The sequence below is a fragment of the Misgurnus anguillicaudatus genome, chromosome 17 (genome assembly GCF_027580225.2).
Source record: "Misgurnus anguillicaudatus chromosome 17, ASM2758022v2, whole genome shotgun sequence".
Classification (NCBI taxonomy): domain Eukaryota; kingdom Metazoa; phylum Chordata; class Actinopteri; order Cypriniformes; family Cobitidae; genus Misgurnus; species Misgurnus anguillicaudatus.
The window spans coordinates 41,454,372-41,473,514 of record NC_073353.2 but is presented as its reverse complement, the minus strand read 5'-3'; the positions used below and the strand labels follow the sequence as shown (position 1 = coordinate 41,473,514).

General features: G+C 34.9%; 1 protein-coding gene across 1 annotated transcript in view; it reads right to left on the bottom strand.

Moving 5' to 3' along the window:
- cers6 (ceramide synthase 6) overlaps window positions 1-19,143 on the bottom strand; it is a 58,119-nt gene that overhangs the window by 30,554 nt on the left and 8,422 nt on the right. Inside the window, exons 4-6 of the mRNA XM_055215147.2 lie at window positions 5,821-5,878; window positions 3,309-3,359; window positions 17-109 (exon numbers count right to left, since the gene is read on the bottom strand). Of these exons, the coding sequence (XP_055071122.2) occupies window positions 17-109; window positions 3,309-3,359; window positions 5,821-5,878 (202 nt within the window). The remainder of the gene's footprint in view (window positions 1-16; window positions 110-3,308; window positions 3,360-5,820; window positions 5,879-19,143) is intronic.

Genomic DNA, 19,143 nt, shown 5'->3' with positions numbered 1-19,143 from the left:
ACTCACGCTTGCGTACCTTCCTTCTGATGTCTGTGAACTGGGAGAAGAGAAGTGACAGATAGAAGGACAGCTCCAGGATGTAGTAGTAATGTAAATCCAGCGTTAACGGCTATAAAATCACACAAAATACCGTTAATACAATAAACATATACAAGATGTATTCAAAACCAGCTGATCATATGACATGGTTTTATTTTTTTTGGTGAAATTATAATGAACACGAACAAGAAACTGAACATACTCAACAATAACATATTTCTGCCAATCTATGCACACTTTAATTGGACTTTAATTTGGGTTTAAGAAATACGAAAATGTTTGTAAACTAACAAAACAAAACAAAAAACCTACAATAAAAGTATTTTTTAACGTTAAGCATTTGTTATTTTACCAGAGCATTCTCATGATTCTCAAGTCATGCAATATGTACGCCAAATTCCAATTTTGCGTGGATATGATACGCCAGTCCTTCCCGTTCACTTAACTCTTTCCCCACCATTGATGAGTTATCTCGTGAATTAAGAGAAAACATTTGCATAAAAAAGTTTTCCTGATTAATTTTTATGTTAATCTGTAATACCGTGATTATCCACTAGATGGATGATTTATAAAAAATTTACCCAATTTATAAAAAAACTGAAGCAAAAAAAAAATGATGTACTAATTTTAAACTCCGTGTATGTTTTGATAATCGTTTAGAATCTGGGCCCAGTTGCATAAAGCACCTTAAGTGTAATTTTCCCTTAAGTTTTTCTGTTGCGTCTCCATGGCAACAATAGTATTTTATAACAACAAACTGGGGTCACTGTCATGAAACACTTAACGATTACCCTTACCTAAGAGAACCGTTTAAGGGATTATATGCAAAACTCTTTAATTATTATCTTACAGTAGTTAAGGGGAATTTACCCCTTAAGTGTCATAGTTAAGGGAAAAACTTAAGGTGCTTTATGCAACCGGGCCCTGATCTCTAACATAATTCCTTCACAAAAATTTCAGCTTTTTGCTAAAAAAAATTATTTTACAGAAAAATACCCGTATTTAAGAGTTTATAAGCAGATAAAAATATATAGGATGAAACTTTTTTTTTTCCCTGTTTTGTTTGTTTGTTTGAAAGCACAGGGTCTGTTCCTTAATTTAATTTATACAACAGTTCTTTCTGGTTCTCGAATGTGATTGGCTAAGAGCTATGCGATATTGTACTGCCAACGGCACAGTAACCGCTTCACCTTTCGTATCATTCCGCCACCTAGTGAATGGAGGTCCTAAACAGGCTCATCTCTGAATGGAAAAACACAGACGCGCTGTTTTTAAACACTCTCCGTGTGTCTCATTAGTTTACTAGCTCATAAATCAGTCGGTGAATCCCAATCGGAAGTTATTATTCCGTTAAAGATGAGCGCTCTTTGATGTTACGTTAAACTTAATGGGAGTAATGTCTTGTCACATCGTGTGGACACTTGGAAAGAGGAATGTAAACACTCATCAGAACGCGAAAACACCGTGAAACTGCAGGTAAGCACCGCAGCTTTTAAATGTGGACATTGATCATTTATTTAATCGCAACATGACTATTAAAACATGTTATGAGAATATCGCCACTGGTGTATTTATAAGCAGCATGCAAAAACATCTCTCTGACACTTATAAAAAACAGTTTGAACAAAGTTTAATAATAATCGAGTGCTCGTATCGCGTTAAGAGTAAATGGGAAACCAATAGTAACATTATATAAGTATAGTTTTATTCACTTTTACCTCACGCCAAAACAATAACAACATAAAAGACACTAAATATGAATAAGAAAACAAGTAATAGTTTGATCATGACACCAAATACTGCTGATTTGATCTCATTTTGACGATCATAAACAAACAAGGCCAACATGAGAGCCAGGGTATCTCTGTCCTAGATGTAGCCCAGAGAGGGCGGTGGTCAGCGGGGCGAGTGAACACTGACGTCCGCTCATGCTTTGGTTCTCATTCGTACCGAATCTCACTAAGCAAACGTTCAAACAGGTGCTATCTTTACTAATCGACTGTAGATTTAAATATAATACATATATATTCTCGACTGAACTAATCTTAAAACTACACTTTGTGACCAAGAAACGTTAATATAAAGAAACGCCTATCCGTCCATTGAGTTATTATGAGATTCAAAGCAGCCGAAAGTTTTACCTGTCATTCTGGCACCCCTCAAATCCGTGGCGGAAGAAGTAGTTCTCAAACAAAGAGGCTTTTAAAATAACTCCGTTGTTGTTTTCTAGTTTACGTTTTTCAAACGTGTGCCGTCGAACTGTTGGCCTCGTGCCTCTGGCCTAATCACAGCTGTGATGATATAGAGCTATATCACACTCCTACTCGAGCGATATTGCTTAAATATTTGTATGTGTTGATTTATTTTTAGAAGAAAATGTTCCTGGAAGGCATTTTGTGAAACTTTTGTAAAAATCACAAAAAATGCTGGCGGGCAACTTTAAAAAAAAAAAAAAAAAAAAAAAAAGGTGGGCAATCAGTTAATATGGCGCATCTTTTCGTGTCGTTTTATGTATTGGTTAAAAAATCTTTTTTTTTTATCATTGTCACTTGGGTTAGGATGTCATTTATGTAACAAAAAGTTACCTAAAACCTCAATTCTAACCACAACTTTAAGCGACCATTGTTTAAAAATAGCCAAAACATGGAGAAACACATATATTTAATGACATCCTAAAGCAAATCCCAATTCTAAGCTACAATGGTTTAAAAACCAGAAAAAAAGAAACCAATACATAAAAAGACACACAAAGATGCGCCATATTTAGTAAATGGGAAGGACTGGCGTATCATAAATTGGAATTTGGCGTATTTATTTCACCACTTTTTACACTGCGTGCCATTTATACGCACTTTATGAGAATGGCTTGTATTTTACGTTCAGCACAGTGAAATGGTTATTATAGGCATGGGCCAGTATAAGATTTTGGCGGGATGATAACCTTTAGCAAAATACTACAGTTTTACGGTGTTGTGGTATTGCCATTACAACACAAAAAGAGTTATTTTCAAATGCCAGGTAAAAATAAAGCCTTATTTTATTTTTAATATTTTCATAATGTATATTAAATGTAAACATCAGATCAATCACATGACTTAATGATTTAATGAATTTTGTATAAACACAGCTCATACCTTGGAGAAGGTATCACAGAACATTTTAGTGGTTTTGAAACCTTGACTGTTTAAAACCTCTGTATACCTTGAAACCGGTAACCGGCCCATGCCTATGTTTAATGTTTATGTTCATTATAAAAGATTTTGTAGTACCTGATAGGGGTAACTGTACCAGCACTTTCTCGTGTCCCACAGCCAGGGGGTCTTTAAACATACAACAGAGATGAATTATCTACAAAGTCAAATACAAAAAACACAAAATAATATCCCTGCAAGATCTTGGTGCTATGGATGTAGAATGGTTAGAATTTTCTTTTTCGATAACCACATAATTACAGTATGTAAGAAAATTGAGTTGCCATCAAAGCTTGATATTGTACAGCCCAATTTCCTGAGAGATATGCTTTGTGTTTTGAGACCGCTGACGTGTGACCCGATTCACGGCAATTCTCACTTTCCAAAAGAAAATTGTAATGAGAAAAAGGAAACGCTGTGTGTGCACATCTGTGTTTACAGCCACAGTAGGGACATAAGTACACTGCAAAGTGAGGATAATTACCTACTTTACACAATCTTTCTCACAGGCCACGAAACAAAAGAAAAATTCAAAACATGATAACTGTTAAAAAAACATTTAAGCCAGAAATAATGGTGCTAGTATAATCAATGATGCATGTGAAGATTTTGCCTCTATCTTTATTGTTCAATATGCAGGATACTGTAAACCTATACTGGGTTCATGTTAGTTCACTTCTACTTGTACTGCTGATAACATAGGCAGTATGATCTGTCCCGAATTCAGTACATAAACTCATTTAGCAGACCTCTCGGTCATTCAGTTCAAAATGTTAAAGATATAAAGATATCATTTATTTGTAAGCATGTGTTTAATTATAACAGCATTGTGTTAGCAGTGCGAAAGGTAACAGGTTCAATTCTGCAAAAACTAAAGAAATGTATCATTTGGATGCACTGCAAGTCACGTCTGCCAAATATGTAAATGTAAATATCAAGAATGCATTCGTAATAATAGATTGCTATTATCATTAGTTTAACCCTTATGTGTTGTTGGCGATGTTTTTATTCACTATGATGTGTTTTTAAGTCTTAATTTGGCCACAACTTTCTATGTGTTATAGCAAATAGAATGATGTTTGGCGACAAATCTTATATTGACAGATATTTTGGGAAAATGCTTTAAAATGTGTAAAAAAAAATACACTGTGGGCGCATTCAACCCTTTGTGTTGTTCGGGATGAACACATCCACTAAATTAAACTGCTGTAAAAATGTTAAATATCAGATAATCAGATAAATATTTTTTTCTTTTTTTGCATAAATCTGGTAATCAACCTCAGTCCTGATCGAAACTACTTAATGTTTACAAAAATCCAGGATTTTAACTCTGTAATTGCCAATTTCATAAATTACATCACTGATTTAAAAACACACAAAATTACTGATTTTCAATATAAAAAGTGATTGTGAACTGGATTTTTTAAAAACTTTTTATCACAGTCTTGGACATGTCAAAGATTAGTAAAACATTGGCTCTGATTCATTTTTAGTTTTTGTGCAGCATCAGATTCAATTTTTTTCTCCCTCATTTACTGTTCGTGGCAGTTTTTGTCCCATTGACTTCCATTATAACGGCATTTTTTGATTACAAAACCGTGACACCATATAATCATGCATTCTTGATTGTTGGTGGTTTTTCCTGTTGCAAAGAGGCAAAATTTGAAGAGTTTCGTTGCAAAACCAGATAAATCCATTTTTTAACATTTTTGTCAAAACATGTTTTTTATTATGTTATCATGTTATTATTTTGTTTTATGGTGCTACTTAGCTGTATTTTTTAAGTTATGAAGGTTTAAATCAAAACAAACCAACTGCAGTTGCATTGAAATTAATTGGAATGCACACCCAAAAAACGAGATTTCTGAAGAATTAAAAAAACGGTGGTTATCTCGTTTTGCAACGAAACTTTTCATTTGTAATTTTTACTGTTTATCACCACGTAGCACCATTAACCCTTTAGATAGGCCTGTGTAAAATCAAAACTTAGTTTTTGGCTTGTACATTGACTTATATGGAGTATAACAGCATAGTAGTATTATTAAAATGGGACAGTGAGTAAATAATGAATGAGTTTTCATTTTTTGGGGAACTATTTTTTAATGCATCACTGAAGAGTTGATGTTGAACATACTTAGAGGGGAAAAACCTGCATTATGGATACAGCAATGAATTATAAATATCTTCTTTTGGAGAGGAAGAGCAAAGCGAGAGTTTATGGATGCCGTCTTGCACCGTACGACACATCAAATAAAATAAACTAAAATCTCTAGTGAGATAGCTCAGAGTCGACATCTCTCCAACTTTAAATAACAATAAAAAGCACAGACAAAAAACAAAAAAGATCTCACTGTGCGTGTCGTTTGGTGGATATAAATAATAACAAACTATTAAAACTTCATCTGTTCCGTGATTTTAGCAATAGTTTATAAAAAGACAGGCTGTCTATAGACAGATAGCATCAAGGCATTGTTTTTTATGAACACATTAAGATTAAAGGCAATGACAGTAGACATTTCCACATGACAATCACAAAAGATTCACTGCTTCACGCTTACCATCAATTATTTGCTCAAAAGAGATTGCTTACCTTTTTCAGAAAACGCACGCCATATGTAAATATGTACAGGTAAAAAGTGAACCTCCACCTGTAAAGAAAACACAATAAACAATACATTCAGAACATGTTGGCAATTATTGTTCATCATGCATTTATATGTCATTGGCATGTAAATGCTGTTTCATTAAACAAATATAAGGATGAAAAAACAGAGCATATATAAAGTATAGATATACTCTCAATGCTGTTTTAGCCAACATTTATGAGCGCTTAAATCAGTGTCCATTTACAAGTGCAAATAGCGTCTCTTGTTGACAAATGCTATTTATACTAGCTCCGCCCACTAATGTCTAATTTTTTGCATTCCGTTTTATTTTTTCCCAAATTCCGTTTTATTTTTCCCAAATTCCGTTTTCTCCGTTTTAATTTTTGCAAATTCCGTTTTAATTTTTGGCAATTATATTTTTTACCCTTTACTTTTATTTTAGTCATAAAAACAGTGTGCCTTTAATGTTAATGATTAAAATGTAAATGATTTGGTGGGAAAACTGGATAACAGGATTACTTAATGACTATAAAAGATGCATTTACACACGCACATACACACGCACACACGCGCGCGCACACACGCGCGCGCGCACACACACACACACACACACACACACACACACACACACACAACTCAATTCAATGCATTGTTTAGTGTTGTTGCAGGAGGCTACAACAAGGTGTCAAAGCAGTGGTGCCTTCAGAAGTGCCTTAAACACATCAATCCAGCGGAACGCGATCCATATTTTATACACAATCGCTTGAAATGCATATAACTTTACAAACATACACAGGATAGTGATCTGACTTATGACAGCATGAGCACGCAGCTCTTTGCACGTGCGAGCGAAAGAGAGACAGAGAGCGGCGCCAAGATGCAGATGATTATATTTTAAATGCGAGGGATAGTTAGTTCGCCTCAGCTAGCTTGAAATGCATAAAACTGAACAAATACATGAGGATTTGTGTTCGCACTGCGGACAGATGCGTTAGCGCGTGCACGTGAGAGAGGTACAGTGAGACAGACGTGGATGAGAGAGTGCATGTATCTTTGCGCTCACTGTGAACAGAGTGTTGACAAAACTTCCAAAATAACAGTTATCCGGTCACATAAAAGTCATGTGAGACCTGCTCGGAACTAGTGCTTAGCGTCGAATTTCTTAATTTTTTCGCTGACGAAAGCAGAGTCGTGGGGAGCCGCTTCGCCATGGTTTCAGTGTTTTGGAGGGGGTCTGAAACGGGACGGGAGGGGGCGTGTCGCCCAGATTTACTTCCCCCGGTCTGCATTTCCCCCAGACATACGTTCGTATCCCACACAAAAACATAATTCAAAATATGTAAAATTCCGCAAAATTCCGCGTTAATACTATATTCTGTGTTAATTAGCCAATTCCGCGATTCCGTCCGCGATTCCGTGATCGTGGAAATTATAGGGCCCTAGAAGTGCAACGGGCGGTGGGATTGCCCCAAAAACATGTGCTATTTGCCTCAAACGCATCTTTGCATATGTTAAAAATACTAAACTCAAGCGAAAAATTCGCATGACACAAAGTTAAATCCCGTGAGTAATCTAGAGCGAGGAACGCGATGCTTCATGTTTGGTGTGTTCACTGCTTTAAGGGCCGTTCACATTATAACGATAACTATAGATATAAAATATATTTGGGAGCATTTGTGCGACTGCCCATTTTGTTGTGAAGCGAGATGATTGTGATCCTGCGTGCTGGCGCTGTCCCAGGTTCAGTGTTTTCTCCAACGATACATAACCAATCAAATTTCACCATTAAGTTCTTGCGTTTAATGAAGACCGCAGATTGGCTAATATGAGCGTCAGTCATTCCTTGTTGCCGTGAAGCGCGGAAATGTGAAAAGACGAACGCGTCGCGAGCATGACGAGAGCGAGCCGATTACAGCCAAGGTTATTACTGTATTTTTTGACGACGATCCGGATTCAAATGTTACTCCACCACCGGAAAATACGAGTTGACGTTAAACCTTTCAGAGAGAGTGGCTTAAAGATTTCGAGTGTCTCCGCTATGAAAATGTAACTTACTGTGTATACTGTAAATCCTGTAAAACGGCGTTAATGGCGGAATCAAAACATTTTAAGCGCCAGACATACCTTGCTTAAACATGGCAAAAGTGCCAAAAACACAAGACGTGTCATGACAAATGTGTTTATTATTGATGGAGACACCGACCTGTCTGTCAAAGTGTGTATGTGCGCATGCGCTGGTGAATGGACATTCGACAAACATCCTTGTGGTCCATGTTGCTGTGGAATACGACAATGCTGATGGTATGTTTTTGTTGTATTTTTTAAAACATTGCCTATTTAGTAGTAAAAGCATCCTGGTAATGCAGTTATCAATACCAATATATATTAGCCTTCTATATTAGGGTCACTTTTGTAATGTCACAATTAGTCAGTGTTTTACGTGTTTGCTAGATGTAATCTTAATCATGTTACCTGTAATTGTTAAATTATTATTGCTGCTATACTATTTCAACAGCATTTGGGTATTAATTTAGGAATTTATGCAGCAAAAAATAAAATAAAATAAAATAAAATAGAAGACCAACTTTTAAATGCTGGCCATAGGATTTGTAAAGCCCGGTGGTGGTGTTTTATTTTCGAAGTACTCCCAAAAGTGCTATTACGCCATAAAATATAGTTCCTCTTTTAAATCCGCTTAGAAAAGCGCTACGTTTTATTTTGTACCACCAAACTTGCTCGTATAACTACTCGTCTTAAATAGGAAAACGTTGATGTGTTTGGTCACTTCTAACTTTATCTCCAAATGGTACCATTGAATGAATGGGGCCAAGCCAAATCCCATCGAAGCGTCGCAGCGCGCCCCAGCGCCCACGTGCACGCACACAGACGATAGAGGGATGTATCAACAATTCTTAGTTAAGGTAATAACATATTTTAATATTGAAAATGAGTAGACTATTCCTTTAATGAATTAACCTTATTGTAAAGTGTTACCAATTTCATTTATTAAATAAAACTTATTATCATCAAGTAGGGATGGGCACGAGTACTCGAATGTGGCATCGATGATCGATCACGAAAACAATGATCATGTGGGTTTATTTTATTTTTTATGGCAGCATTTCAATGTCTGGTTAGCATTACAAGCGCCTTTGGTAGTAAAGACTGGGTGCATGTTTGACATTGTCTTGAGCTATTACAAGTTCCCTCATATCATCTCATACTGAAACATCAAATGTCAAGGGAGTTAAACTTTCTCTCAAGTATAACTTTTAAGTTTTGCATTTTGTGCAGATAGACGCATGCTGTATAATACATTTATATTGTATATAAGGTTTAATATTATGTAGAGTGCGTCATATAGAAAGCGCATCAGTTTGTGTTTATTAACCCTTTAGTTTCACTTCATCACACAGCTTCCTGTTAGAGGTTTCTGTTAAAAACATTTAATTCACCAATAATCTAGTATGTGTTCATTTTTTGTCATATTTTCTTTAAATTAGGCTTTATTTTAGTGTTTTTAATAAAAATATTTTCATTTTCACCATTACGTATACGCCCCGCCCCTTTAATTGCCCCACCCCCAATTAATTGAGTATTCGTTTTTCAGACATATGGATTAATCGAAATGAAAAATGACATAAACGCACATCCCTTTCACCAACTAGCACATCACCAAGAAAATCCTGATATTGTTACTTAGTGTAAATAAAAAAATGTCTCTATATTTTTCAGTAGTTTAAATAACATCTACAGCTATTTGCGCTTAATGTTAATAGGATCTATCGCTAAATATGCTATTTTAACTTAGTGCAGGGTTCCTGCAGGTTTCACCAAGTCAAATTTAAGACTTTTTAAGACCTTTTTAAGACCATTATGAGTGAAATTTAAGACCAAAGCGGCACAATGATCTCAGAAATTCTCAAAACATTATATTTTTATTATATCTTTGTTTATTTTATTTTTGACAAATAAAATCCACTAATATGGGAAGATCAGTATGGTCAGCTGCTGATATGTGCCTTGTTAACATGTTTTACACTTTCTCCACCCATACGTTATGTGCATAAATATGCGCTATACCGCCATCGCATTTATTCCCCTCTCTAATTACACAATAATGAAATGAAAAGGAAATTTACTATTAAAAGGCTGTTCGTGGTTTGTTGTGTGTTGCAAACAAGGCCGTTTCTAAATCCGAAGGCTGTAGCCTCCAGAGGTCGCATTTGTAGGCTGCATATGAAAACTGTGTAACACTAAAGTTGATTCATTGTTGATGGCGCGGGACTTGACGGCCTGACTGTTTAAGGTGATTTTTAATAAAGCAGTGTTGATTTTTTCGCTTCTGGGTCCTCTATGTTTCAGAACCTTGCAAATGCTCTGGTAAGCCACGGGCTAGTTGGTTAAATTAACACAGAAACGATTTTTCTCGCCAAACCTACAGTATACAGTCGGATCACAACACCTGAAATACAGCTTATGGCATGAATTGCGTGGATTATAATAGTCTACATTTGTATCCTCTTTAAAAAATAATGATTAAAAACTGGATTGAAGAGACATTCAGTGACACGCAAAGTGCAGAACTTTTCTTTTTAGAGGCCCACCCATCAAATACATTCTTCCTCCGTCACTGATTAGTTCTACAGCATTTTAATTTACCATTTTATTTTTTTCTGACAACCTTTTCGGGAATAAATGGAGGTAAGAAATTTAAGACTTGGGTTAATTAAATTTAAGACCTAGGGTGAAAATCTGGCCATTTTTAAGACTTTTTATGGCCTTAAATTTAACTTTCTAAATTTCAGACTTTTTAAGACTTTTTAAGACCCCGCGGGAACCCTGTTAGTGAAAGACGCCTCCGCTGTGCATACAATCGAAGAAAATAATGTGTTCTAATTTTAAAGATGTGGCGTGACATTTACTTTAAAACACTTGGAAGATGCTTTTATCCAAAGCGACTTAGGTTGTTTTCACACCTAGTTCGTTTGAGCCCTCCAAACGCTCTCAGAGCAGTTCAGGGTGTATATGTGACCAAACCAAGTGATCTCAGACCCCCCTAAAAGGACCCAAAAGCGAACCGAACTCAGACCACTTCTGGAGGTGGTCTGAGTACGGTTCGCTTTTGGGTTCTTTTGTGGGTCGATTTCTTTTTGATATGTGAAATTAATGAGGTCCCGGTCCGTTTTGCGTGTGGTTTTGACATTGTATCAAAATAAACTGCTGCACAGAAAGCTGGGATCTGAGTTCTTATGAAGTTGTGATGTGAACAAGAAAGGGTCAGAGATCACTTCAGTTCTGAAGAGGACCAAAACAAGAACTGGCTCCTCTTTTGAGTCCACCATATTGTGAACACCAAAAGGACTGAGGTCACATTCGGCTAGTTCCTTTTTTGGTTCACTTTAAGTGGACTGGGTTTGGTTCTTTTAAAATGAACTATATGTGAAAACACCCTACAGTGCCATACAAGGCATACAATATTTTGATCAGTATGTGAGTTCCCTGAGTTCAAACGCATGCTAACACAATGAGCTCTACCCCTGAGCTATACAGGAGCAGCGTTGCGCTTCTCGTCCGGTTTGCGACCCCCTTTAGTGTAGTAGCTATTGCCATTTGCACTTAGTTTAAATAGCCGCTGCCTTAAATCAATTTGTTTATCCTTATTTATTCTTTCTTCTTACAGTATACTCAGCGGTTACCATGACAACATTTCATCTTTCATCTTACCCATAAAGCCTGGACCGTGTAACACACGTAAATGCAACATGATATATTGTTTCTTTCACAAATGCCCTGTAAACAGTGTAGGTGCAATGAGAGATGACACAACAACTTCACCATTTAGAACTGAAGTACAGCATGAAAGGGAGACGTTCTTCAATTTAAAGGAAACCTTTTTTTTCCTACATGTTATAATAAGGATTTATTTTCACCCTATGACGTTTTTCGAAGAAACTTGTATTGACCTATATATTTTATAGCAAATATATAAATGACAGTACACGCCCGTACCCTTGGCATTTAAAGGTGAACCTCTGGTCTAGAGAAACATCAGAGCTCATGAATGCCGTTTACACAAAACGTTATGAAATATTCAGTAAGATTAGCTAAATTACAAAATTACTGCTTCAGTCTTTGCAATTGGGAACAATTTTGAGTCAAACCAAGCAGGTGTTACTGGAACAACCGCACCCCTGCCATTATACTGTTCATCTAACCACCTGTGGTCAGTTTCAAACGCTTACTCCTGTGCCAGCCGATACCATTGAGATCAAAGCCAACAAAGGAAGATGTAACGGCATTAAAGAAATGCCTATCAAACACAGAGAGAGTTCCCTGAGGCCAAATGAGTGAGTTTGTAAAGCCACTGGGGTTTATTCTGTGATAGATAGCATTACAGCTTTGATAATCGCACAGACAGAACTACCAGACAGTGTGTGAAATAAAAACAACATCAACTGCAAGCTTAAAAGTCGATTAAAGTATGCACACCAAACTTGTAAAAACTGCATGCTTCAATCCGAGAGGTCGCACTGGTTTGAAATCAGTCTGTATGAAACAAACATGTTTATTGTGAAAGAATTCATGTCTGAGGTGCAAATTTCATTATTACAGTGTAAACTTCGATATTCACTCAGACAACCTTATATCTTATGTCTGTGATATAATCTATGTGTGTCAGTTTAGGATAGACAAGTTCATATAGCACATCAATATTTAAAAGAGATAAGACAAAAACAAGGCAGGTCATTTTAGAAAAAAATGTTTCTTATACTTGAAAGTAACGCTGGGTAAATTGGGGCTGTGAAAAGATTAATTGCGATTAATCGCATACAAAATAAAAGTTTTTGCATAATTTATGTGTGTACACTATGTGTAATTTTTTATACCGTTTATAAATACACACAAATTAATGTTTGTATTTAAGAAACATTTACATTTATATTTATGAGGGGTGTAACGGTACCCAAAAATCACGGTTCGGTGCGTACCTCGGTTTTGAGGCTACGGTTCGGTTCATTTTCAGTACAGTAAGGGAAAAATGCAAACATTAAACTGCAGGTTGTTTATTACTATAAATATATATATAAATATAAAGTAACGTGCATTACGTAATAATATACTTTTCTAAAGTAACGCATTACTTTATAAATGTACACATTAATATTTGAGTTACTTTTTAAAAAAAGTACTTTTCAGTTTAATGAATACAATTTTTAAATAAAAAAAATTTACTGAATTAAACTGAACATAGTAACGTAGCTGAATTGTAATGTATTACTTTTGAAAGTAACTTTCCTCAACACTGGTATGTGTGTATTTATAAATACATAATATCTACACACAGTACACACACACATATATATGCAAACACAAACTTTTATTTTGTATGTGATTAATCGTGATTAATCTTTTGAAAGCCCTAGTAAAAATATATTGAATGTCTGATTTTAATCGATCTTCAGTTTAGCAAAACAATATCGATTTGGGAAATCTCTGAATATTTCTTACTTCAGAGTATGTAAATATTATCTGTACTTAGCCTCTTGTCCCAAAGACATCGACATATTTTGAATTACTCCACTTGAAACGAAACAATAGACAAAGTATCATGGCAGATGATCACGGTAACCAACGAAATGACATAAAGGTGATTGTCGACCATTTAAATTTTTTTTTGTATTTGCTATGTCTAGATAAAGGCTTTACAGGCCTGTTTTGAACATTTTATGAATTTAGAAAATTTCTAAATTTTTATAAAAACGTTTTATAAATGTTTTAAGTTGCTAAAGTCGGGGTGCATGATCTCTGAAAGCCAATGTTGACATTTGAAATTACCTAAACAAACACGTCCCTACCCCAATAGAATCTGGACCTTCTTTTGATAGAGTTTGTGCACATCATATGTGCATATATATGATTTCTTGTTACAACTGTTACAACTGTTATCATGTCTGCAAAACTACAATTTTTAATGAAATATTGATGACTAAACGACATTACATATAAACCAAATTGGGGTCTGTCCACCGAATGGGTAACATTTCTGTGCCCAGGAAATTATAAAAATGTATGAAAACTAACTCCAAAATACATTTTATTATTGAGCAAAGTGTCCTGCACATTAACCTTACAGCAAATATAAACTATATAATTTAAAAAATTAATAAAAACTACACAGAACACTAAAAAATAGAATTTTTTATCTGTCCCGGCTCTATACTTTACCTTAAATATAAATCAGACAATTCTTTATTTTTTTGCATTTTTGTGTGGCTCCATATTCCATCTTTGCTTTAAATATTTTTCCCCATGGAAAATATTTTATATTATTATTATTATATTATAAATACTATTTTAGATAAAATGCACATTTAAGTTATATCCCCATTTGACTCCATTTTTCAAGAGGAAGTGACATCATCTGGATCTTATGAAGGTCATGTGAAGATCAAAAGTCACTTTTCTCTCTTTCTTTTCGGTATATTTTATGATACTGATGCTATGACTGTGAGGGTCAATCTTAATGTTCAGTCCTGTTACCTATATTATTTCTTTAATGTTATTGGATTATTTCAAAATAAAACATTTTGGTAAATCACTAGAATCTGTGTGTTTATGCTATTAGCACATATTTAATGCAGCTATATTTCATCTATTTGCTAAATCTATTGCAATACCAGCCCTACTTGAAAAGGACTAACAGCAAATCAAAGCCTTTGGGCTTCAAAGTCACGAGTGACCTTGAAAGACCTGAGAGAGAGAGAGAGAGAGAGAGAGAGAGAGAGAGAGAGAGAGAGAGAGAGAGAGAGAGAGAGAGAGAGAGAGAGAGAGAGAGAGAGAGACCATCTCTCCTCACAACAGCTGTTTGAGACAACACAGAATTGAGTGATTTTGGCTGAAAAAACTCAATACAGAGGGACTACCGTACAGTACAGTACAGGAAGCACACGAGTCACTGTACCACACCTCATCGTAACATTAAACGCAATCTACTGATAAACTTCAAGACAATCCTTTCTCTTATAAACCACAACTCACAAAACAATTCATTGTGGCATATTGTAATGAAAAGAGCACTTTCAGCAGATGAATACACTGCCATTTTAGTCTTAATCTCCATCAATTGTCACAAAGAAATGAGTGATTTACCTGATGAAAGGCAGTTGCTTGGTAACAGGTTAGGGGTTTATATAGATGTCCTAAAGGAATGCTCTATATGTGACCTTGGATATTTCTATCAATAGCCAAAAATGCATTGTATGTAGGGATGCTTCGATCAGGATTTTTGCAGCCGATATGTAGTACCGATTTGTTGTCTTCTTGATCGGCCGATGCCAATGCCGATACAGATTCTTCAAGCTGATATGCAAGCTCTTTAATGACTGTAACTGTTAACATTTTCTAGATAAAGTAATACCACATATGTTGCCTTTGTTATATTACTTGCAGTAATTGGGTATATTATTGTTTTAATAGAGAATCAAATAAATAAGCACAACAACTATTTCTTCTGCAAAGAGTAATTTAATATGCCTTTGAAATGGCTTATGCGTGTTAAAAGTAATGAAAAAAAAAACACTTCACAGTCTTTACTGTATGAATTAAACATACACACAATTCGTATGAAGAATAACAGTTCTTCAGTGAAAAGCAGAGAGTGATTTTATTGAGAGATAAATTAGGTTACTGTAGCTTTAAGACGCGAGAGAGATCGCTCTGTACACGTACGCTGATGACAGGCGGTTTGTGTGCGCGCATGTCAGGTGTACGCGGATAAAAGTAGCTGCGAGTAAAATGAAAGTATAAACTGTAAAAAATTTTAAACGCATGCAAATAATAAACTTTCGTCATGACGTGCAATTTCCTTGATCGATGCGTGTTGTATACGCTGTTTAATAGGAGACGCATCGAGTTGTCAGGAGTGCGTCCTCACAGGAAATACACACATCTCTGTAACTTAAATGCAGAAAAATTTATTTTTTTTACAAAAATAAATAAAAAGATTAGTTCATAATATCAGCAAATTTAGTGCGTATCGATCAAGTAATTTAATGCAATGATTGACCAATAACGATCTATGGCCGATCGATCGGAACATCCCTACTGTATGGGTCAAAATTATAAATTTTTTACGCCAAAAATCATTAGGATAATATGTTAAAAAAAGTTTCATTAAGTTTTTTGTATATTTCCTATTCCTACTGTAAAAAAAAAACCCCCAAAAATTGTATTAATCATTATTAATATGTGTTAATGACTTTATTTGGACAACTTTAAAAGGCAATTTTTTCAATATTTAGATTTTTTTTGCACCCTCAGATTCCAGATTTTCAAATATTACTATCCTAACAAATCATACATCTTATTTATTCAGCTATCAGGTGATGTTTAAATATCAATAAAAAAATTAAGACTGGATTTGCGGACCAGGGTTACATTAACTTTACCATTATTCTAAATTATAAAACAAATTTTATAAACATCTATGAAATGACCATAAAATTTACTTGCTAAATATCTGTACATATCTGTACAAAGAAAATATACAAATATCCTCCTTTATAAATTGCCAGACATGTTTAAAAATCTAATAGGGTATGTGCACAAATGTCTTGATAAGGTTTGACTAAAAGCAAATAAATCCATTGCATAAAACATTGAGAAAATCACCAGAACAAGACCAAAATCACATCCTGGCAACCACACACAAACCCGATAACCATGGCAACCTAACAACCACAGCGAGTAACTAGTGAAGAATAAGTAGGGATGTTCATTTTAGTTAGTTTTCCCGACCAACAACAGCAGCTTGTTAAGGTGGATAATATAATTATGCCGCAATAGTTAGTCTGTCTGAAACTAAGCTGATTAAACCACATCACTGTGTGACACTTGCATTACATGTGAACGGCCCCTACGCTAATATGATTTTGTTTTTCTCTCCCTGTCTCGTCCTCAACCCCGAGGACAATGGGACAAACAGACCCAGTTCCGGTAGATGTGAAAGTCGGCACACCTCTGATCTACTGGGCGTCCTTCAACGTGATGCCCAGCTGATGCCTGACCAACGATCACCGGCAGAACCCGCTTAATATCCGCTTAATATCCGCTTAATCTCTGCTTAATCTCTGCTTAAGCTCCTTATCCGTTTATATGTGTGTATATACATATATATCTCCCAAGGGTTTTTCCCTCCTAAGACTTTTTTTCCTCGGCTAAACAGCCCAGGGTTTTTTTTCTCCTAGGGGTTTTTTTACCCCGGGGAGGCAGCCTTCTTGGGCTTAACTTAGCTTCCTCTTCCAGACGTTACATTAGTAATATGCTCGCTTATAATGTCGAGTCATAGCCGTAGCAAATTTGACTGCTTATGCTATCGTGTATTATGTTATGCTATCTGTCGTTTTTCTGTGCTTTTACTGCTTCTATTAATTTAAAGCTGCTTTGAAACAATTAACTATTGTGAAAAGCGCTATATAAATAAAATTGAATTGAATTGAATTAACCGAACATTCACCGTTAACTAATAATAAGATTTTAATATTAAATTGTCATTGAGTAAAAATACAGTTGATGGTTGTCTGTGAGCCAGTAAAAACAATTCTAACATTTTATTTAATTTGAATATGCAAACAGCAGCAACAGATCGACAACAGAACCAGGATTCATACATTATCAAATTTTTATGCATCATTACAGTATATTATCAAAGAGCATGCAATAAATCCAGAGGATTAATATTTACTTTATTATCTACCACAGTGGCCATTTCTAAAGCAGGACACATTTTAAAAAGTTTTAATTTTGCATCTTCTTTCTCCGGTTGTGCAAAAAGAGAGATGTTTATAATCAGTGTCTAGAACAGAGGCGATCATCGAATGTCTGTCCAGACTCGTGCGAGACAGAGCCGAACCGAGTCATCTTGCACACACATGCACATCTCCGTGCAGCTTCCAAACAACACTCAAGCACGGACACACGTCAGGGCAGCAATAATTTGCACTTTTTACAGCCCATTTACAAATTAAGGATAGAAAAGTGCCGAAATGTTTGTAGGCACGTGTCGACACACATCATATATTTTTCTTTTAAATAATCATATTAATCGGTCATAAATTCATACCTTCGGTTAACGGTTAACCGGTCAATATGAAGATCTGTAAATTGTAAGCTAGTATATTTCTCAAACTAAAATGCAGAAATGTTTTTACTTAAGTGTAAACTGAAAACTGACCGCACACTTTGTGGACCATTAAAGTCACAATGTGTTTCTATGGAAACATTTTTTTATTTAAGTCTGTGGGTGTTGAAAATCTACTTTCTCAACAGATTTTTATGAGCTCTGTGATTTTACTCCCACTATGAGGAAGCGAAAAACTGTTATGCAGTCAGTAAAAAGACAAGACCACGTCTGTGTTCACTAAACATCTTTTTTGCTGCCAACAAGAAGGACAAGATAAAAAAAATCCAAAACCAAAGAATACAACACTATATAACAAGGTTATACTATAAATAACATAATTACTATGCACCTTTTATTTCTAAAGATCATACTGTGAACAAATCTGCATGTAAAGAGATGCAGTAAGTGGTTACAAATCTGCGGTCTATTTAGCTGCGTGGGGGGGTGGGGGGTCTGGTATGCTTCGAGGTTAAATAAAGATGCATAATATGTTTCACTAATAATTGTACATCACATATTTTTAAATGCCAAGATAAGGTAGCTAAAATTTTCACTTACGTAAAAGTATTATTTGAATTTTGCTCGATCCATCTCAACATGTTTGTCAATGTAATGGCAAAATCAAAAGGAAAGATGGATGTAAAAAAATGTTAAAAATATACAAATAAAAATGGGGCCACTGTAAAAAAATATTATGTGAAATAAAATGAATTAAATAAATGTAAAAACAATAATTTTTAAACAACATTTGAGTTAAAAAAATAAAATAAAAATGTGAGTAATTAGAGTAATTCTAAATTAATACTTTATTGAGTAAACTCAACTTAATTTTATATATAATTCACTTAAATATTGTAAGAAGGAAATTAACTTAATAATTTTGTGTTAAAACTTCATGAATGATTTTGGTAGCCATAACTAACTACTGTAGGCAGTGTACTTGTAGTTCCCAGCATGCTTTGCATGGGACTGCATTTGAGACTAAAGTTTGAAATTAAACGCTATTTTATGTGTTTTTAAAAGAAAAAAAAATACTTAAATCCTCGTAACAATTTGCACAAACTTTTTTAAGTAAAATTTACTGCTTTTTAAGTACAACTTACCTACCAAAATCAATTAAAAA